General features: G+C 43.1%; 1 protein-coding gene across 2 annotated transcripts in view; it reads right to left on the reverse strand.

Moving 5' to 3' along the window:
- Positions 1-21,984, reverse strand: part of GIPC1 (GIPC PDZ domain containing family member 1) — a 46,413-nt gene extending 24,429 nt beyond the window's left edge. Inside the window, exons 1-4 of one of the 2 annotated variants that reach the window (XM_042454104.1) lie at positions 21,961-21,984; positions 5,714-6,046; positions 4,490-4,675; positions 396-576 (exon numbers count right to left, since the gene is read on the reverse strand). In XM_042454104.1, the coding sequence (XP_042310038.1) occupies positions 396-576; positions 4,490-4,675; positions 5,714-5,995 (649 nt within the window). In that variant the 5' untranslated portion in view covers positions 5,996-6,046; positions 21,961-21,984. Of the gene's footprint in view, positions 1-395; positions 577-4,489; positions 4,676-5,713; positions 6,047-21,669; positions 21,804-21,960 lie in introns of those variants that run through there. The other variant, XM_042454103.1, reaches the window with a different exon arrangement.
- Between the last annotated feature and the right edge of the window lie 1,366 nt (positions 21,985-23,350).

Genomic DNA, 23,350 nt, shown 5'->3' on the forward strand with positions numbered 1-23,350 from the left:
TAAAAAATTACACACCTCTTCTATATTTTAAAACAGAGATTGCCTTTTTATTGTTGAGTGGGCAACTGCTGAGCAACTGAAGGCACTTTACATGTTGGCCAGGTACTCAAGGTCACTATTAACCAAAAACTGGCATGTGATTAAAAGATGTCCCAGAATTAACAAGCTTCTATCTCTCTCATCTCCAAATACTGACCAAACACACTGTTTGGAAAGGAAAGAATGAGCACTACTAGATTGGCAAAATCATAATTTCAGAAACAGATTATTTTCAGCTTCCCTCCTTCAAACTGGCTGCTTTTCTCTCCTGAAGTTTGGGATGAGTCTGGAGCTAATATTTACTGGAAAGGAAGACTCAGACTTATAGTTCACATACAGCTGTAGGATACACTTACCAAAAGCTTTCCGGGGCTCAGTGAGTTTCAGTGCAAAAGTGCGGCCTTTGGGCAAGTCCTTGAGCATTTTGGCGACTTCATAGTGCCGGCAACCAATAAGACTCTGGCCATTGATGGACTCTATCATGTCTCCCACGTTGATTACTTGAATCCGGTCAATAACACTCCCTTCCTTGATTCTCTGCCAAAAACAGATGTGAGTAGTCATTATGCAAGCCCAGTGATTTTCTGATCCCAGGCGGTTCCTACCTTGAAAGTTTCAAAAGCAATGTCATCAAAAAGGAAACATGATGGTAGTGGAGGAAGTGGTTCATTCAGCCATTCCAGACCCCTCCCTGTGTGGTTGTTAGCTGACAGCTTGTCTTCAGGAAAAGGAATTTTGTGGGCACATACATGTTTGTGAGAGAGACATACTAAAGTTCAGGATACATAAAGTAATTTGAAGGAGTTCTATATCTATTGAATAGTTTTCTAATATGTGGTTATAAATAGCCCATGGGAAAACCAAGACTAAACCTTTGGTGACTCTTCTGCCTGCATCACTTCCCCCTTCTCTATGTGGAGACTTACTCTTTTGTCAGGCGTCCAATCAAAGGTTATCAAGAAACTAAGTTCAACATTGAGAATTTAAACACCTCAGTCCCTTCTACCCATTTTCACACAGGGCCCAACCACAACACAAAATCATGGACAGACATTGCACAGCCTGTTTGCTTCAATGCTGACCCTGCAACTCTTTCATGAAAACCATGAATCATAATTATGCTTCTATTTCTAATTGACTCACTGGTGCAAGTGAACAGTGGCACAACCAGTCTAACATCCTGTTTCCAGAAGAATTAATTGCCAAATACCTTGCAGGGAAGAATAACCCCACCCCACACAAGCAAGCAAAATCATATCCCTGGCAGCAGTCTGGGAAGAGAACAATACTTCTGCGCCACCAGATAACGTATACATCTTACCCAAAGTACAGCACTAGACCTTATGTAGGCCCGTATATATTATCTTGACCCAAGTTTCTACCTATATACTAAAAAGGCTAGAGCATTCCTGTTCTTTATGTTAAATAAGTTTTTGCAGAGAAGTACCTGTGACTATAAACTGAACATGAAAGAAATCTATAGTTTGTGTGTATTGTACACATCAGTGAGTGGTATAATCCCTGATACGGTCCTGTTCAGGTGTTACTTACTAAATAACCTGCTGATTCAAAGTAGGCACAAAACCTGAATAAGACCTCAATGGATTAAGTATGGAAAGCAGTTACAAGTGATTCCTGATTAACCCCAAGCAGAGAAACAAAGGAAGAGGAAGGGGAGGAGATTGGAACCAGGCAGAGTGTTTTGCTCAGAAGAAGTATTTCACTGCTGCCGAAACCAAAGCAACTGGACAATAATGGTTGTATAGAAGTTGTATAGACTGTTTGTTTTATGAGGTCTGCTTAGGCAATGGTGAAAAGATCTAAAGCTGCTTATGTAAAGAACTAGTAATACACACTGAGGGGTTATGCTGGGCCATGCTTCTCCCTCATATCATCCTGTAGCACATATATTCCCTCTAGGACTGAAAGGCAGATGAACTCTGCATGAAGTGCTGCAATTGCTTATGGATTACAACATGGTCTGTCACCATGTGTAGACTTTCTTCTCTGCCCACAGGTCTGGTCTCCCTGTAACTAGCTCTGGGGTCCCTTTATACCTCCCTGGGAAAACACAGATTATGATGAGATTCCAACTGCTCTGACTGGAAAGAAAGTATGTAAAACCAATCCCAGGGCCACCACTTATTTCCAGAAAGCAAGGACATGTGGGCCCACAGTGAAACAATGCCTCTACTTCTGGGATGAAATTTAGTGCTGTTTTCTTAGATGACTTTGCTGCAGCTGTTTTCAATACTCCTAATGCAGCAGACATGTGTGCAGAATGAGTGTTGCAATCTCATGCAACACTCTTGCAATACTCTTTAATATGCCCAGATGTGTGAAAAAAGAATGGACTTCAGTATAGCGCGCCTGCGCCATACGCCGGCACACCATACATGGCTTTAACCTTACACAGAAGATCAAGCCGCCAGGCATGTATGTGCCCATGGTGCACACATTGCACCGAACACGGAAGCGCTCCCCCATTGCAGCCAATGGGGTTTGATTTTACGCATTTTCCCCATACATGGAGGGATCCGGAATGAATCCCTGTGTATGGAGAGGGCCCACTGTATTTTCAAACCATTTCTTGACTTATGCACCAGTTGTACAGGAGGTAATTAGTAAGACTGAAGTGGATTAAGATTCCAGTAAAGCAAGCTTCCTCACAAGTAGAGAGGAAGGGCTGCTCATGGATAATTTGTTCAGGGTAGCATGACTAGGTGGGGATGAAGCCAAAAGTTGAAAAGTCTCTCATACAATCATAGAGTTGGAAGAGATTGCAAGGGCCATCCAGTCCAACCCCCTGCCATGCAGGAAATCTCAATCAAACCATCCCCAACAGAGGCATCCAGCCTCTGCTTAAAGACTTCCAAAGGAGACTCCACTACACTCCGAGGGAGTTTGTTCCACTGTTGAACAGCCTTTACTGTCAGGAAGTTCCTCCTAATGTTGAGGCAGAATCTCTTTTCCTGTAGCTTGCATCCATTGCTCCGGGTCCTAGTCTCTGGAGCAGAAGAAAACTAGCTAGCTCCCTCCTCAATATGACATCCCTTCAAATATTTAAACAGAGCTATCATATCACCTCTTAGCCTTCTCTTTTACAGGCTAAACATCCCCAGCTCCCTAAGTCATTCCTCATAGGGCATGATTTCCTCCTTTCTCTCCTCCTTTCTCTGTCAATCTTTACTTTTGTAATCATAAATAACAACAAAAATGTTTCTTTCTCAACTCCCCCCTTTATCTCATGATAGTGGGATATTATATTTGCCAGAGGTCTGAACTGATCAAGATGAGTGGCCTAGGTTGCCCTCTCCAGTTCTAGCAACATATAGCTTCTACAACATTTTTTCTATGAAGAACAGAAATAAATATTGAATATATATTCAAAACTATGCCATTTCATGCCTCTTCTGAATAAGGAGCAGCACTGTTGGTTCACAGCAAAAATCTACCTCATCTAGCATCCTGTTCCCCACAGTGGCTAACAAGACATCTCTTCAGAGCCTGTAAAACAGAGGTACATTGCCTTAATACCTAAGAGCTTCCATTTACCTATCATGGCTACTAGCTATGAGTCAATGTACCAATAATTCCATTTTAAGGCAATCATATCATCTCACTCCAGCAAATTAAATAAGTTATCCATGTACATTTTCTTTTGTCTCATGAATTTGTTGCCAATTAATTTCACTGGGTGATCAAAAGCGCTAGTATTGTTAAAAAGGAAAGGCGTGGGCAAAATTGTCTAGTTCTTCCATAGCACCTTAACATTTATAACTCTGTTTAATCATCATTTTTCTAAATTAAACAAACCTGAATTGTCCAGCTATTCCAGGCTACTTGATGTAGTCGGATTTACCTATTTACACCAGAGATGTCTTAATCATTGGACCTCTGGGAGGTATAGGACCTCCAGATATCCCAACAAGCCTGACTAATAGTAAGAGATTATGGGAGTTACAGTACAAAGCATCTGAGAGTCAACGTTTCCAAAGTCTGTTTTATAGCATTAAGAAACAGAGTGCCCTGATTTTCACATTTCATGCAGGAAAACTCTTCAGCAAGTCCACTCATGTGTTGTGGAATCACTAGGAAAGGAAAAGAGCCTTCTCAGCCATACTAGAAAGAGAGTGGGATGAAGAGTAATTGACCTTTGCTAGGAATTACTGGAGTTGGGATCCTCATTCCAATGTGGGCAGGATCATTGAATGAGGATTAGTGGTAAACACTTTTCAAAAATAGTATTGTAAAAGTTAAGTGGGGCAGTGTGGAGTTGTAAAATTGTGTTTCTCAAGTTGTCAAATTAGGAGAAACAGTGCATGCAACATAGAGGACAACAATAATTTAAATGTTTAAAAAGTCCCACAGGCAGAATTCCCCTCTCAGCAGCATGCAAACACCCAAGAGAAGAGACAACGCAGTGTAAGATGGGGCTATCCAATCCTACCTTGATGAAAGCATAGCCAGCACCATTGTCCGTGATGGTCAGACCCAGAGCTTCCTCAGACTTGAACACTTCAACCTCCTTCCTCTGGCCCTTTGTGTGGGCAAAGATGAAATCTTCCAGGCCAATCTGGCCACCCAACAGCTTATCCATGTCCACTTTGTGGGTATTTAAGGTGCAGAACATCACCTAAGAAGAATCAAGAAAGCATGAGCTATTGATGCTACAGACTTCTGTAAGTACATAATGTGGCTGCTCTGAAATTCATAAAGTAAGGGATGTGGATACTTTGAGTTACTGCCCCTAATTTAAATACCCAGGCATTTCTCTAGCCCAGAGGTGGGCAACAAGCAGCATGAAGATCCCATTCAATCCCCATGACTGTTTTTGCACTCTCATGGGTCCCATCTAGCCCAAAGTTGAGTAGCCCAAAAATTATTCCAAAATGGCCCATGGCACACTGAACACATTGGTGTTATGAATTATATGCCATTTTACTGTATTTGGAGCATTTCTGAAGCTCCTCCTGTCATGATGGTACTGTTGGCAATTTTTTGATGTGGGTAAAAAAGTCAGCTCCTCAAAGCTGCAAAATGGTCAGCAGTCCTTAAAAGATTTTTGGGAGAGAGGGCATGATGGATATTTGGGGATAAAAATTCCCATAATTTCCAAATATGGGAAGTAGGGGCAGAGAGTAAAAATGGGGGTACAGTGCGCCCATGCCATATGTAGGCACACTATACATGGCTTCAAGCTTACGCTGAAGCCGCACGAGAACTAAAGAAATAGCCCGTGCAGCCATGGTGCGCACGCTGCCCCTTGTCACAAGCGTGTCCCATAGTTTGCAATGGGGCATGAGCATACGCGGATTCCCCCTTACACGGATTCTGGAACGGATCCTCCACATAAGGGAAGGGCCCGCTGTATATCCCCCCAGCATCTGGAGGGGGTGATAGCAATGCAATCCTCTAACCCAATAACTCCCAAAAGTGGTCCTGTCCCCAAGGGGGAAGTAGAAAGATCAAAGGGGCAGTGAGGGTAGAGGGGGGAGGGCTTTCAGTCAAAGTATTAGCAAACAAAGAAGACAAGGGAAATCTGTAGACTTAAAACTATTGTGAGGGTGAGGGCTGTATGAAATTTCTCTTTTCAGGGTCACTTAAAACTACTGCAATCTTGTTATTGACAGTTTCATGTGATAGTGCCAGGGACTGCAAACATTGTGCGTACCTCAGCTGGTGAGATTTTAAAGGCCTCGGCAATTTTACTGTACAGTTCTTTGACATTTGTAAAGCCCTCAATCCGACCAGTAGGACTTCCGTGGGCCAGCTGAGTGTGGAAAACCAGCCGAGGACGGAGGCTTGCTGGTGGAGGGGGAAGACCAGGCTGAAGTGCTGCCACACTGCCAACACTGCCTAACCCCACTCCACCCAGGCCACTGCGTACGGGCTCAGCTTCTTCATTCTCCACCAGTGGTGGGGCCTTCTTCCGACGGCCTAGTCCAAGCGGCATGAGGGATATGTGGCCAGTCAGCAGCGAGGGTCAGTTTCCCAAGATAGGGACCTAGAGGTGGAGAGGGCACACAAGATCAATAGGGAACAGCAGCAAAGCTATTCAGGTTGGTTAAAATGAATAACAGATTATAAAATATAATCTGACCCAAACAAAAGGCCAGAGTACAATACCAGCAATTTGTGCAAGTCCTCTTTGTAATTGCCATGCAAGTCATACAAGGGAGTTGCTGTGTTGTATTCTTAACATCTATAATTATCTCAGTAAAACTCGGTTAACTGAAGCCCTCTAGAAATGCCTAATCTTAGGGCCCATTCCCACTTGCATTTAATCCAGTTTGTAATTCACATCGACACTAGGTCACTGATCGATTCAAGTCGATTCATAGTTCTCACTATGGAAGCAAATTATTTCCTTATTCCTTGCATGCATGTCTTTTTTGGCACCCTTGTCATTCCCACTAGCCGGTCTTTTTTTTTTTAAATGTCAATTATTGGACGGGGGGTGATGCCCAACAGCCTTGGCGGAGAGGGAGTCGAGGTAAGGACCCTTCCACCTTCCTCCCCCTCCGCAGGCATCCTCCTTTTCCAGGGTAGATCCTCCATCAGGACAGGGAGGCACAGTGGGCAGCTCTTTCTCCTCCTCCTCCTCCTCAGGTGTCCTCCTTTCCAGGGCAGGAGAAGGCAGTGGCAAACCTCCTCTGAACAAACCTTACCAAGTGTGGTGCAATGGTTTTAGTGTTGGACAATGACTCTGGACACCAGGATTGGGATAACTGCTCAGCCATGTAAACCCACTGGGTGACCTTGAGCAAGTCACACAGCCTCAGAGGATGGCAATCAGGGCAATTCCCCTCTGAAGAAACTTGACAAGAAAACCCCATGACAGGGTCACCATAAGTCTCAGAAATGACATGACGGCATACAAGAAAAGAGCAAGTGTGGTGTAGTGGTCTGAGTGTTGGATTACAACTGGAGAGCAAGGTTCAAATCCCACTGAATAACCTTGGGCAAGTCACACCCTCTCAACCTCAGGGAGAGACAATGGCAAACCTCTCTGGAACAAATCTTCTACCTCCTGTCTTTCTCCCTATCCTCAAGCGTCCTCCTTTTCCAGGGCAGGTCCTCTGTCGGGACGGGGGAGTCCGGGAGGTGAGCAGCTGCAGTTCCAAAATTAAGTGGGGGGGTCCTCTACAGTTTTGGGGGGCCAGCCCTCCAATGTCAGAGGCAGCAGGAGGAGGAGAAGCCATAGGAGGAGGGGAGGCAGCAGCCCTGGAGCCCCTAAAGGCTCCCTTGGCAGCATGAGCGGGGCCATCCAGAGCATCCATCAACCCTTCTCCCACCAGCTGCGGCCTTGTTGATATGGGGCTGGGCAGGGAAGCCGCTGCCAGGCAGGAGCTCTGGGAGGCTGAGCTTGGCATGGGTGCAAAAGGCACTCCTGGAAAGGATGCCCCACCCTCCTGCTGCTTAAAATCGGGGCTGTCAATTCCAGGGGAAGCCGAGGGAGGACCCCACCGAGCAGCCGGGGGGGGATTCTTTCACAGAATCATAGAGTTGGAAGAGACCGCAAGGCCATCCAGTCCAACCCCCTGCCATACAGGAAATCTCAATCAAAGCATCCCCGACAGATGGCCATCCAGCCTCTGTTTAAAGACCTCCAGGGAAGGAGACTCCACTACACTCCAAGGGAATGTGTTCCACTGTCAAACAGCCCTTACTATCAGGAAGTTCCTCCTAATGATGAGGTGGAATCTCTTTTCCTGTAGCTTGCATCCATTCCCTCCTCTCCAGTACAATGCAACAGTGCAGCTATATTATGGTTTATCCTTATTAATTCACACAAAACTCCCAAAAAGAAATCATAGTGCATTCCAGTACTGAAGAAAGAAAAAGTGTAAAAGAAGACAATGGCAAACCACCTCTAAGTATTGGTTGCCTAAGAAAACACTAGAAAATTCATGAGGTAGCCATAAGACAACAGGCAACTAGAAAGGGCACACACATATACGCACACAACTACAGAAAGAGAGAAAAAAACAACTTTTTACAAAAGAGTAAGGTACTGTTGCAAGGCTTATGTGGGTGGAAAACACAGGATATCACTCACAAGAGAGCCAGTATGGTATAATGGTTTAAGTGTTGGACTATGACTCTGGAGACCAGAGTTTGAATCCCTACTCAGCCATGGAAACCAGACTGGGTGACACTGGGAAAGTCACAATCTCTCAGCCTTAGAGGAAGGCAAGGGCAGACCTGCTCTGAACAAATCTCACCAAGAAAACCCCATGATAGGTTTGCCTTGGGGTCGCCATAAGTTGGAAAAGACTTGAAGGCACACAACAGCAACAATCAATCATTCCACAACTTCTCATCACAGATATTTCACATGTTTCTACATTTCATGGGTTGCATCCAAACTACAGAAATAATCTGGTTTGACACCACTTTAACTTCCACAGATCAATGCTATAGAATTCTGGTATGCCATGAAAAGCAATTGATTCTGTTCTCCATTTTTTCTGCAAAAAAATTTGAAGGACTGTGATATTTTTAATGCCTTTTACTGCTCAGAATAACTTTTTACTGTCAGAATAAAAAAAAACTAGGTAACTTGAATTATCATGCTTGGGTATATAAAAATAAAATAAAATTTAACAATTAACTTTTAAACTATCATTTATAATAATTATAAATCTATTAAGTGTGCTTTCATCTGTTCACAATTTTGCTATAAATCATGTAAACACTAAGAAATCTAGCACCTTAGTTTTTTTCCAGTATGAGATGCTGGCGAAGGTTAAAAAGAAAACAGAAGAAACTATCAAAGTTAGCAGAGCAAACAAACTTAGTCTATATTCTACATTTTGAATCTCTTACTGTGTCAGGCAAAACACTATTTTCAGAAAAGTTGCTGAGAAATAAACAACCCATTCAATGCTAAATTTGCTTCATAAAATTGGTCTAATCATCTCAGCTATCACTTTTATTAGTTTCTTCTTCTTAGTATTTATTGACTTTTTGGAACAATCATGGTATTCCTGGACCAAATACCTGAAGCTCTTCTTTGCAACTTTAAACATATTGTTCCAGCACTTGAGTTGTGTTCTATTTTGTTTCGAGATCACGCTGGCCAATAAAAGCCAGGTGGCAGTATATTATGACCTGTCTTTAACATTCTGTTCATCACTCTAAAATAATTTAATAATCCATTTTGAGCCCCCCTCCCCCCCGTAAAGACAAACGTATGAGAATGCTCAGTCTCCCTCTGAATATTTCTTGTTCTCTGCGCCTTTATACAATATTGTTTCATATTGTTGGAAACTGCAGCATCTACATAACAAAGACCTGCCTAGAAAGAATGCACTTGGATCCCATGCAGCAAAGGAGTAATACTTATATTTTTAAATAAAAAATTAGCAGAAGGCTCAAGAAACCTCTCGATTATCAACTATTAAAAGATATGGGGGGCGGACCTAGAATCTCATGCCAGCAATGAGCCAGAGCCAGATTGCTATAAGCAGGATCTTAAACAGGAAGCATTCTGATACTGAGAATATTGTTAGGGTTACAATATGTCCTCCTTTTCCTGGATAGGTCCTCTTTCTCAGAGCTAAAGTTTCTGTCTGAAGAGGCTTCTTAAAATGTCTGGGTTTTCTTATAAGGTCTCCCCCACCTCTGAAGTTCAAAAGCAAGGAACTTTTATAAGTCTAATTACTGCAAATCTATGGGACAAAATGAAGCACTATATATGAAATATCATATCAGTAGGGATGACCATAGCTTGTGAATTTAACATCATTCTGGCCTGATGGGGCTCATGTGGAGAGGTGGGAGAGGGAAAGGAACTTGGCAGTGACAGTGGCTCTGGCAAAGAAGGAGCTACTGCATGGGGTGGAGTGGCTGTAAGCTTCTCTCATCTTGTCTGAAATATCCTGATGTTTATTTCCTCTTCTCAGGATCCTCCATTGTCTCTTTTACCATCCATAGCTCTTCTTATTTGCTCCCTTGACAGTTTTCCTTGCTGTCAATCTATCTTTCAAGATTGTTGTTGGGGACTTGCAGTGCAAGAGAAGGTGTGAAGGATGAACTTCTAATCCCAGGTTTTGTTTGTATATTGCTGAAGTAAGAGAGCCAACCATGGTCTAGTAGTGTAGGTGCTAGACTATGACTATGGAGACCAGAGTTTGAATCCTGGTTCAACCATTGAAACCCACTGGATGACCTTGGGCAAGTCACACACTTTCAGCCTCGGAGAACAGCAATGGCTCCCAGAGCTAGTTAAAGGCAAGGGAAGATGGGAGGAGTGGAGAGGGGGTTGCCCTTGCCATCCCTTGAGGCTGAGAGAGCGTGATTTGTGTGTGTGGTGCCTTCAAGTTGTTTCCAACTTATGGAAACCCTAAGGTGAAACTATCATGAAGTTTTTTTGGCAGGTTTAGTCATGGGGGGGTACTATTGCTAGCCCAAGACTGAGGGAGTGTGCCTTGTGTGTTCGTGTGCAGGTGTGTGCCTTCAAGTTCTTCTTGGAGACCCTAAGGTGAAACTATCATGAAGCAACCTTCGTCAGAGGGGGATTGCCATTGTCATCTCCTGAGGCTGCGAGAGCGTGACTTGTGTGTGGTGCCTTCAAGTCATTTCCCACTTATGGCAACCCTAAGGTTAAACTATCATGGAGTTTTCTTGGCAAGTTTCATCTGAGGGGGGTTTGCTATTGCTATCTTGACGCTGAGAATATGCCCCTGGAAGTCCCCCCTCCAGAAGTCCTGCCCCTAGAAGACAGAAGCCCCCCGCAGAAATCCCCCCTGGCACTGGGCGACACTCAGTGCAGGAACGCCACTGAGTTTGGGCACTCAGTCTCTAAAAGGTTTACTATCACTGCCCTACTCTATTACTCGGTCCCATCACAGGCCAAGGAAGTTGTTTTGGTCCTAAACTGATGCCTGTCATCAGTAATGGACTAGATGAGGGCAAACAAGTTGTAACTTAGTCCAGACAGGACGGAGGTGTTCCTAGTCAGTTGATCGGGGAATAAGGATTCAGCTTGTGCTGCAAGGGGTTACACTTCCCCTGAAGACATAGATTTGTAGCTTGGGTGTGATCCTAGGTTCAGCTCTGAGCCTGGAAGCCGAGATTTCAGCAGTAACTAGGATTGCATTTGCACAGTTAAAGCTTGTGTGCCAGCTGCACCCATTTCTTGAGACATCGGATCTGGCCATGGTCTTAGTTAATTACATTCTAGCTGGGTTACTGTAATGTAGTCTAAGTGGGGCTTCCTTTGAAAAGTGTTTGGAAACTTCATCTGGTCCAAAGAACTCCAGTCAGATTACAAAACAATTGCTGGCAAGGAGCACACAACTCACTTGTGCAACAGCTCCACTGGCTGCCGGTGTGTTTCTAGACACAATTCAAGGTGCTGGTTATGACCTTTAAAGCTCTACACAACTCAGTACGGGTTATCTGCAGAACCGTATTCCCCTTACGAACTATCCCATGATATGGATTTTAACAATGTTTTTTAAATGTTGTAAGAAGCTTTGAATCCCAATTAGGGAAATAGGCATGATATATATATAAGTAAATATAACATCAGCAGCAACAGACCAAACAATTTCTCCAGTCACCTCTGACTGGCAGTGTCTTTTTGAGAGAAAGGTCTTCCATAGCACCTACCAACTAAGTATTTTTAAATGGCCTTACTAAGGGATGCATCTGGGACCCTCTACAGGCAAAGCATTCACTTCATTACTGTGCTGCACTCTCCCCTAAAGGCAACAATGGATAACTGGATAATTGTTTCTTGTACAGTGAACTGCTTCACACAAGAATGCGGATGACTTGATTGACAGCCATATCCGGACATGGTCTGCATGCATGAATGGGCTGCCCCACATCTTATGCCACAGACTGGTTGAGGAACATTCCCCACATTCATAGGCCACATTACCTTAGAAGAAAGCAGGAGAGGAGGGGTATACCAGGACTAAATGCTACTTTATTCACATACTCTCATTCACTCAGTTTCTCTTGCTCACACATACAATTTACATATCTATTCATCAATTCCTTCTCTTTGCCCATCCTTCCTCTGCCCTGTTCCCCAAGCAACAGCGAAACCCTAAAACAAACCTCATACTGGCACCAATGAGAAGGGCATTTTTCTGTACAAAATCTTCTTGCTCCACAGAAAGACTGTTAAGGGGTGTGCTGTCCCTAAGGAGGGAATGTTTTACACTCTTACAACTCCACTCTGCAACTGACATAGAAATTACAATTTTTAAAAACTTCCATTGATGCTGACAGATTTTTTACAAAGAGTAAGTACTTGTATGCAGGGAAGGAATTTGCAGTTTGTTACAGTTTGTGGGGAGGAAGAAATAAATGGCTAACCTCACAGCTGTGCTTCCTCTTAATCCTTTCCACGCTATAGGAGGTAAGCTTTTTTTTTAAGTTTCTATGAATGCCAAAGGAAGTTTAAAAAGTTAAAAAAGACTAATTGCTGTAGGGAGGGCAGGTCAAGGAAAGGAGGCCATAGGCAAAATTGGAAGAGGAGAGATTACCTTTCGTCCATACTGCTTGTTTCCTAGAGAATTCTCACTTCAGCTCAAAATACGTTTCCCCCATGTTGAATCAGCCTGCTTATCTGCATTCACATATTCATTTCACTGTAATCAAGTGCAGACCACCTAAGTCAAATACCTGAATGTGTGTATCTGTCTTTTGGCTGTAGTTAAACCATCAGAAAAGAGTCAAACTGACACAGAGGAAACAAGACAAATAGTGCAAGGACCCAACAGTGGAAGGCAAAAAAACTTGCACAGGCAGCAAGTAAAGGGGACCCTTGGTCTGCGATGTCTCTACACTAATGCACAGAACATGGGGAATAAGCAAGATGAACTCGAACTCCAAGTACAACAAAGCAAATACGATATAATAGGCATCACTGAAACCTGGTGGGATGAGTCTCATAAGTGGAATGTAGAAACAGAGGGGTATAACCTTTTTAACAGAAATAGGCCAAACAGGAAAAGAGGAGGAATAGCACTATATGTCAGAGATATTTACACCAGTGAAGAGATCCAGGACATCAATACTGGCAGCCAGGTGGAGAGCATCTGGATAAAAATTAAAGGCAAGGGAAACAACAAGGATGTTATGGTGGGAGTCTACTACAGACCCCCAAGTCAGATGGAGGAACTGGATGGTGCCTTTCTAGAACAGATGACTACACACTCAGAAAGGAGAGATGTAGTAGTGATGGGTGACTTGAACTATCCTGATATTTGCTGGAAGTCAAACTCAGCAAAATCCTCAAGGTCTAGCAAATTCCTCACTTGCCTCGAAGACAATTTCATGGTCCAAAAGAGACAACAAGGGGGTCAGCTATTTTAGATCTGATCCTAACCAACAAGGATGATCTCAAAAGGGAGATACTGAAGGCACTGTTTCGAACAGTTCCAGTGAAAAAGAAAAATGGGAGGTGTCTCAAGAAACCAGGATGGATGATTAAGGAACTTTCAACTGAGCTAAGTTTGAAATGGAACATGTATAAGAAATGGAAAAAGGGGGAAGTCACAAAAAAGGAATTCAAAGAAATAGCAGGCATGTGTAGGGGTAAAGTCAGAAAAGCTAAAGCCCAAAATGAACTCAGGCTTGCTAGAGAGGTTAAAAACAATAAAAAAGGCTTTTTTTAAATATGTCCACAGCAAAAGGAAGAAGAAGGAAACGGTAGGGCCACTGCGTGGAGAAGATGGCAAAATGCTAAGACAGAGAAAAGGCAGAATTACTCAACACCTTCTTTGCCTCAGTCTTCTCAGAAAAGGCAAAGGGTGCTCAACCTGAGGATAATGGAGCAGAGAAGAAAACAGGGGAATCTCAGCACAGAATAAGTAAAGAGATAGTACAGGAATATCTTGTTAATCTAAATGAATTTAAGTCTCCAGGACCAGATGAACTACATCCAAGGGTATTAAAAGAACTGGTAAATATAATCAGAGCCATTAGCAATAATCTTAATAAATAAACTCCTGGAGAACAGGAGAAGTCCCAGCAGACTGGAGGAGGGCAAATGTTGTCCCCATCTTCAAAAAGGAGAAAAAAAGAGGATCCCAAAAATTATCGTCTAGTTAGTCTGACATACCAGGAAAGATTTTGGAGCAGATAATTAAACAGAGAGTCTGTGAACATCTAGAAAGCAATGCCATAATCACAAAAAGTCAACATGGGTTTCAAAGAAAGAAGTCATGGCAGACAAATCTGATATCTTTCTTTCTTTGATAAAATTACCAGCTTGCTAGATGAAGGAATGCTGTCGATAAAGTATATCTTATTTCAGTAAGGCTTTTGACAAGGTTTCCCATGACATTCTTGCAAACAAGCTTGTAAAATGTGGGTTAGACAAGGTAACTGTTACATGGATTTGTAATTGGTTGACTGGCCGAAGCCAAAGGGTGCTCAGTGATGGCTCCTTTTCATCCTGGAGGGAAGTGACCTGTGGGGTCTCACAGAGCTCTATCCTGGGCCCAGTGCTATTCAACATCTTTATCAATGACTTAGATGACAGAATTGGGGGCATACTTATCAAATTTGCAGATGACACCAAATTAGGAGGAATAGCTAATACTCCAGAGGACAGGATCAAAATTCAAAATGACCTGAATAGACTAGAAAGCTGGGTCAAAGCTAACAAAATGAAATTCAACACGGAGAAATGTAAGGTACTGCACTTAGGGCAGAAAAATGAAATTCATCATGGAGAAATGTAAGGTACTGCACTTAGGGCAGAAAAATTAAATGCACAGATATAGGATGGGGAACACCTGGCTGAATGAAACTACTGTACATGTGAAAGGGATCTGGGAGTCCAAGTAGACCACAAGTTGAACATGAGTCAACAGTGTGATGCGGCAGCTAAAAAGACCAATGCAATTTTAGGCTGCATCAATAAAAGTATAGTGTCTCGATCAAGAGAATTAATAGAGCCACTGTATTCTGCTCTGGTCAGGCCCCACCTGGAATACTGTGTCCAGTTCTGGGCACCACAATTCAAACAGGACATTGAGAAACTGGAGCATGTCCAAAGGAGGGCGACTAAAATGGTGAAGGGTCTGGAAACCACGTCCTATGAGGAATGACTTAGGGAGCTGGGGATGTTTAGTCTGGAGAAAAGAAGGATAAGAGGTGATATGATAGCCCTGTTTAAATATTTGAAGGGATGTCATATGGAGGAGGGAGCAAGCTTGTTTTCTGCTGCTCCAGAGAACAGGACCCGGAGCAATGGATGGAAGCTACAGGAAAAGAGATTCCACCTCAACATCAGGTGGAACTTAATGACAGTAAGGGCTATTCGACAGTGGAACTCACTCCCTCAGAGTGCAGTCGAGTCTCCTTCCTTAGAGGTCTTTAAACAGAGGCTAGATGGCCATCTGTCAGGGATGCTTTGATTGAGAGTTCCTGCATGGCAGGGGGTTGGACTGGATGGCCCTTGTGGTCTCTTCCAACTCTACGATTCTATGATTCATCAGAACCATCAGGTAATACATTGGATTGGTGATGGTGGGGAAATAACAACACTCCTCTACTTTTATATCTTTGCATCTTTTAGTTATCTTTTACAGCAACACAGGGCTCTTATGACAACAGTGAATACAAAAGTGGCAGGAATTTCATATGAGAACATAATTTAGTATCTTCTAGCTATGGCACATCAATCCTGCATTAAGTAGACAAGAAGCCACTGTTGCATATCAGATATGGGTTCAAACGAGATGCTGCTCACTGCTCCAGAATACCCACACTCATGTAAGTTACAATGATTTATAAAGGTTAATATAAATCCTCAAATCCTTCCTTTAAAACAACTGTAAAACAAGTATCAGATAAAAGTCTTTTTAAAAATTCTTAAATAGGGATGCACATATAAAAATGGAAGAGCTGTATTACTATTAGGTCAAAGCCACAAAAGACCCCACAATCAAAGTACCCAGATAGCCTTTAGGTCCAAAAACATGGTTCTCTCCAAAAGAGAATAATCTCTGGGAAATAAGCAGCCCCACCTACCCTAACTATCTTTGCAGGTTACAGGTATCACCCAGTTAGGTGAGGATGACAAGGACACGTGCAAATTGAAGAGGCAGTTACAGATAAGAGCCCTTACTGCTGGGGATCCTCTAACATCTCTGTTCTGGAATCAGGGTGGAGGTGGCTTCTACAAGTTGATTCATAGCAGAGAAACTGGCTACAGGGTGTTCCCAAGTGGGTGGGACAGTAAGGGAACTCAGCCAAACCCTGGCTGCTCCACAATGAAGAACAAACAGCCTGGCCAAACTTCAGGCAAACCTCTCCACGGTCTAAGTGTTGCTCTCTTTCTTCTGATAGCAACAAAAGTACAGTAGCTATTTTTGAATCAACTATTTTGTCTTGTTTCGTGCTGTCAGTTCCCCTGTGGTCCAGCTCATCCCATCACTTTCAACAGGGAGAGGCATGGTATGCTTTCGAACTTGCATTTCTCCTCGCTTCTTTCCCCAAACCTGCCAGAGAGACCACAATCTTACCTTTAATCCACTTTAACCACATTATGTCCTGATTTCACAACATACCTATCCTTTCTGGATTTTTGAACAAATGTTCAGAACATAATCACTCTGAAACCTGAGCTAATTAAGACTTTAGGCATTTGTAGACCTAAAAGCTGTAAACACACATTTCATGCCAAGACCTAGCATAAATAGCAGACATACAGGAGACAAAGTGCTAAAAAGTCTCACCATAAAAGTAACACAATGGGCAAGATATTACAGTATTTTACAACAGTTTTCAACTCAAAGATCTGATTTTCACCTATAAATCAGTTCAATTAATAGAGGTAAGGCCTTAGACCTGGAACTACCACACAGTATCCTTGACATTTCAAAAACAGTTTGCTTGAAGCATAGTGTAATTTTGGGGAAGGCCACATAAACTTAAAAGATCTGCTCTGTAAATTCCTTGTATAATCTGCTCACTCAGTTTTGTTGACATTCCACTATGAATTACAGATTTCCTTACAACTGTGTAGGTTCAGCATTAAAATGTTAAGCTTTAAATAACAGGAGGCCTCAAAGTGACCTCAGAGGCAAATCCCTGTATTAAGATAGAAATTGCTTTAAACAATCTTTAAAAGACAGGAATTGCTTTAAACAATCAGGAGGATGCTTGACAAGCTTCTTCTTCTGAAATAACTGGCCCAATTTCACCACTGCTTCTACAGCTATGGATTTATTTTCAATGTTTCAAACAAAGCCTTGATTTCCTACTCTTAAAAGCACTACTGCTCAACTTCCATCTCTATATGGCTTTGTAATTTTAAAACCTGTTTCTTTGTTTTGCTTCTTAAATATTAAGATTGACTGACTTGCATCTCTCATCATCTAATGATAAACATTTTTATTTAGCCTGTACCTGTCCCTAGCTCTCCAGTTCTCTGTACATACTGGTCTTGAAGATATCCCACTGAGTTAAAGAGGATTTACCCCCAAATTAGGTTGCAACCTAAATTCTTAATCATATATTGGCCTTGGGATAATTTTCAAAGAGGCAGCTGTACTAGTCTGGTTCAGTATGCAAAGAGATCTTGTAGCACCTTTGAGACTGAGAGAAAGAAGTTGGTAGCATGAGTTTCGTAGACATAAAGTCTACCAATGCTTATGCTAAGCTAAAAACTTCTTTCTCTCAGTCTCAAGGTGTCAAAAGATACCTTTGAGTATTGATCCAGACTAATACTGCTTTGTCTTTGAAGTCTGCTTCAGTATTGAAAGGAGAGCAGAAGGCTTGTGGCATCTGTAAGATTAACCAATTTATTTCAGCATAAGCTTTAATGAACTAGAGACCATGAAAAAGAACCCCTTCCTCCTTTATTTTTACTCCTTTGGAGTATATTTCATTACCAGCATAATTCTTAACCAACTGTTGCTATCAGCATCAGCATTTAAAATGTAGACAAATGGAACAATCCTATCCACATGGATAAATCTCTAAGCAAATCTGGGAAGCCAATGGGGAAAACAGCTGCAAGGAAAAAATGGGACAGAACTACCTTGTAGATCACTCCTGCATATTAACAAGAACAAAATAATGAGTTGTTGTTTCAAACATTTGCGACAAAACACAATATATGTCAGAAAAATCTTGTAAATTTTACACAAGAGACCATATTAAATTTCCCAAGAGGTAGTTGTTTAAATCTGTTGTACCAAAAAACAAAGAATTCCATGGCATCTTAAGGATTAAGAAATTTATTGTAGCATAAGCTTTCATGGACTAACTTGTGAACCACAATTACCTTCAAATCCTTATCAACAGAGATCCAGCCTTCCTAGCCTAGTTATTCTAATACTATAAGTACATTATGACTGACATTGGCTACAGTATATCCTAGGCCGCTAAAGCTCACGTGCACAATGTTCTTAATGTTACCAACATCATTATGAGGAGGACATGAGGGAGAGATAAATCTCAAGGTAAGGTTTTAAAATCATCATCATTATTACTTTAATGAACAAATATTAAGGATCACTAGAAATGTTAGACCTCTCCACTGTTACTTACTGATTTCAACAACAGCATCTGCACTGCAGAAATAATGCAGGCTGACACCAATTTAACTGACATGGCTCAGTGCTATGGAATTCTGGGATTTGTAATTTGGTGGGGCACCAGTGCTAACTGCCATGGTTGAATGCTATAGAATTCTGGGATATGTAATTTGGTGAGGTACCAGAGCTTTCTGACAACAAAGGCTAAATATCTTACAAAACTATAAATCCCAGAATCCCACAGCATGGAGCCATGGCAGTTAAAGCAGTGTCAAACTGCATTATTTCTACAATGCAGATGCAGTCACCAATAAAAATAAGTGATAAGTCTTGCTACAGTAGGTGCAATTTCCTGCTTCAGGAACTGATGACTTCTTGGGGGACATGAATATGATGGCAGAGGCACCAGAGGGGAAGAGTGTGAGGTGAGGCCTGTGAGGAAGAATGGAATATCTTGTACACATTTGTATGAAAGGGACACCTCGTGTCTCTCCGGTGACGTTACAGAATGGGCTAAATGTATTCTGCAAAAGTACCCATAAAGACTTTCCACAGGTTCACATTTTCACATTTATTCTGCCTGTAAGATTCAAAGTTTCAAAGATTTTGGAATGTTTGAAAAGAAGGAGAAGAACATAGGGGAGCATTGGAGATTTAATGGGGTTAATGGCCAGAAGGGATCGGGATACAAAACTGTAGTCAGGAGAGAGGGGGAAATTACAGCACCATCTTTTATGACTACTGGAAGCCCTTTTAGACATCTATTTAAATTTTTCCAGAAACCATCTTCCTGCATCTGCAGGAATCTCTTGGCAACCATCAGGGCTAGAACATGCCTTTTACTGTCTCACTGGCAGCAATTTTTAGACTGTGCAGTAACCAGAGTTGTCTGGCAATGTAGTATATATTAAAAATATAAAATACAAGCAATGGCTAAAAACCACATGTAACAGAACACAGAAGCAAAGTAAAACCACTAGCAATCTTTCTTTTTTTAAAGTGTCTTTAAACGACTAACAGAATAAAGGTTTTTCCCTGAGAGAGGCAGGGTGCCATCACCAAAGAAGTCTTTTCTCTGACAGTCATGCTTATTTGTCAAGGGCATCACCAGGAGCATCTCAGATGATACCCGTGCATTTAGAGAAAGGGTTATGAGATTCCTTTAAAAAAAGTGTACTAAAACCACATAGGGATTTAAAGGATAAAACAGTCATGTTTACTTTTAAAAGTCAGCCACTGAAATTCTCAGAGTATCCAAAACCATATCACTGGTGTTTATATTCAAGTTGCCAAGTTCCAAACAGCTCTGGGTACAGACTAAACCTGCTAAACATCAGGTATGTGCCAAGTGCTCACCCTACCCCCATGCCTAAATGGCATTAGGGAGATCAGTAATTCCCAAACTTGGTGTTTGGGACTTCAACTATCAGAAGCCCCAGCCAGCTTGGGCAACAGCCAGGAATCCTGGGAGCTGAAATCCAAAAAATCTGGAGGACCAATGTTTGGGAAACACTGAGGTAGATGAAGGATCAGGCTGTGTGCCCTGTACTAACTTAGATAAGAAGATAGGGTTAGTCTTAAGTGTGCCTCTGAAGAAAAGCTGTGGTCAATTATTCAACAGCAAATAGGCCACATATGTTTTTTCTCTGAACAGAAACGTAAGAATAAAACAAGAGTAGGACCTAGTTTGACAGCATTTCAACTGCCATAACTCCATCCTACAGAATCCTGGGATTTGTAGTTTTGTGAGGAGGCCCCAGCACTTTTGGGTAGAGAAGGCTAAAGACCTTGTAAAACTACAAAGCCCAGAGGATGGAGCCTCAGCACTTAAAGTGATGTCAAACTGCATTATTTCTACAGTGTGAATGCACACAGAAACACCAGGTACTGTCAGCAAAAGGACCTAGAATTAGAAGAAAGACTACACGGAAGCAACAAACAGATTAATTGAAGCAGTATGTGGTTTTGCTGTTTCTCAGCTTCCTAGGAAAACAGTAGTGCCACAGTAGAAAGATATTAGGTACCATTCAGAAAGACAGGAAAGTCCATTTCCTCTGTTGCTGGGCATGTGGCTGTTACTACCAGGTTACCCTCAATACCTAAGCTACAATCAAAGGAAAACAAAGGTCAGTTTCAGTAGTGAACCGAACCCTCCCAGCACTGAGAACACAAGAGGAAACCTGCCACCAGACTCTCCCTGCCTTATGGCACCAGGAACAGCCAATGCAACAGACCGAAAACCACAGAAAGTCACGCATTCTGAACGGGGCACGACGGCTTTGAAACATTAAATCCTGGCCCCATAAAAAAATATGGAGCCCCCCTAGTCCTGGAGAGACTGATAAGACTTTCCTTATTCGTCTATAGGAAGATTCTGGAGACCAGGGGCCAAATCCCCACTTGAGCATAACAACCCACTGAGTGACCTTGCACACTCTCTTAACCTCTGAGGATGTTAATGGTAAACCCCCTCTGAAGAAACCTGCCAAAAAAAATAACTTCTATGACAGATTTTGCTTTAGAGTCGCCATAAGTCAGGCACACGGCAACAACAAGTCAGAAACACCTTGAAGGCACCCAAAGGTTCAAATCCCTGCTGGAGCATAACAACCCACTGGGTGACCCTGCGCAAGTCACACTCTCTCAGCCTCAGAGGATGGCAATGGCAACCCTCTCAATAAAAACCCTATGATAGGCTTTTGCTTCAGGGTCTGGAGGCACACAACAACAACAAGTGTGAACATGCCCTGACTTCCACCCAGCCCTGCTTCCTGAAAGGAAAGAGAGAGAGACAAGGAGGGAAAGAAAAGAGACTCCAAGGAGGAAGGGGGAAGGGAAAGCGTGCAACTTTGCCATCAGCCAGAACTTTGCATCCACACTGGAGAAATAGCCCGGTTTGGAACCGCTTTAACTCTTTGTCTGGCTCAAGGCTATGGAATCCTGGGAGTTGGAGTTTGCTGTGGGCCCAGAACGGAGCTCCGCTCAACTCTGGGCCCACAACAAACTCCAACTCCCAGAATTCCATAGCCTTGAGCCAGGGCAGTTAAAGCGGTGCCAAACCGGGTTATTCTTCCAGTGTGGATGCACCCTCAGAAAACACAATCCTTACCCGCGTCCGTTTCCTCGCTGGTCCCTTTCCCAACTACAGCCCAAGCACAGCCGGCCCTGTCCCTCAGCAGTGGGCAGGACCCCCGCAAAAGCCCCGCCCACAGGCCAATCAGAGCGCACTTCGCATACTCCCTCGGCCAATCACAGCTTACTGGGTCTCTTAGAGCAAGTTCCTTCCTTTCTTCTCCTCCCCCCCATATCAAGGTGCAATGGAAGGGGCGTGGTCGGGAGCGGAGGAGGAATGGGGCATACCATCCTCGGAAAGAGGGGGTGGGGACAGACAAGAACGTACTATCCAAAGCATTCGAGGAATCCAGCCGTTTCCTCCTCCCTGAAGGTTACGTTCTGTTCGTGCTCGTCTGCCCGCGGCCTCTAGCGGCCGGTTCTGTTACTACAAGCTCCAATAACCAATGGCAAGGCAGGAAAGGCGGGCGTGGCCTGAGCTAAAGAAATGCAGTCTCAGGGAGGGAGTTCTGTTAGTGCGAGGACGCAGGGGCTGCGCGCGCAGCTATTCTCTGCTGGTCGCGCGCTATTGGCTTTTGAGACCGTTGGGAGGGGAATAAATTCTCCTCAAGCTGAAGGCCGCTAGGGGCGCTGTCTCAAGTTGCTTCGCAGTTTCAGGGGCTCAAGTGTTAACTGTGGTCCAAAACACACTGCAGAAATAATCCAGTTTGAGACCACTTTAACTGCCCTGGCTCAATGCTAGGGAATCCTGGGAATTGTAGTTTATAGTGGCACCAAAGCTCTCTGACAGAGAAGTCTTACAACGCTACAGTTTCCAGGGTTCCTCAACACTGAGTCAGGGCAGTTAATTAAAGAGGTCCCAAACTGGATTATTTCTGCAGTGTGTTTTGAAACTGTATCCAGGGATAGACACAATGGCGATATGTTGTCTTTGTTATGTGCGTTCTAAGTCGTTTTGCATGGGGTTTTCTTGCCAGTTTTCTCCAGAGGGGTTTTGCCATGGCCATCCTCTGAGGCTGAGAGAGTGTGACTTGCCCAAGGTCACCCCAGTGAATTTCTGTGGCTGAGGTGGAATTCAGACCGTGGTCTCCAGAGTCATAGTCAAAGGTTGAAACCACTCCACTCCACTGCTTCTTATCACAAAGTACAGTAACATCCAAAATCCACAAAACAGTGATGCCTTTTTAGGGGGCCAGCGCAGGGTGACCAGATGTCCTCCTCTTCCAGGATATGTCTTACATTCCAACCTTATGTCCAGGAGGAATTTCAAAATGTCCTCCATTTTGAGCACGACTAAGGCTACGTCAGCATTGCAGGCCTCGGGGTGGGAGGGCATGCAAAAAAGGATTAGTGTCTGCTTGATTAGTGCTCATTGTCTGCTGACACTAATTCTCTTTTGCATTATTAGCCTCCCACCCCAAGGCCTGCCATTAGCAACAGAACAATCCACATGCAAATCACACAATATACATACCCAACTCCTTTCCAGGCAAGCATTCTCTGAAAATGCCAGCCACAGATGCTGGCGAAATCTCAGGAAGAAACTTTTCTGGAACATGGCCACATAGCCCAAAAAACCCACAAAAAAAAACAAAAAACTGTGAAAGCCTTTGACTTCACACAGCAACAACTTTCTGTTACCCCTTGTATTTACACAAAAGAAACCCAGCACAGAACCCTTTGATTCCTAGGTTTCTTGGCAAAAACAATGGCTCTTG

Source organism: Sceloporus undulatus, chromosome 2 (assembly GCF_019175285.1).
Source record: "Sceloporus undulatus isolate JIND9_A2432 ecotype Alabama chromosome 2, SceUnd_v1.1, whole genome shotgun sequence".
NCBI classification, from domain to species: Eukaryota; Metazoa; Chordata; class Lepidosauria; order Squamata; family Phrynosomatidae; genus Sceloporus; species Sceloporus undulatus.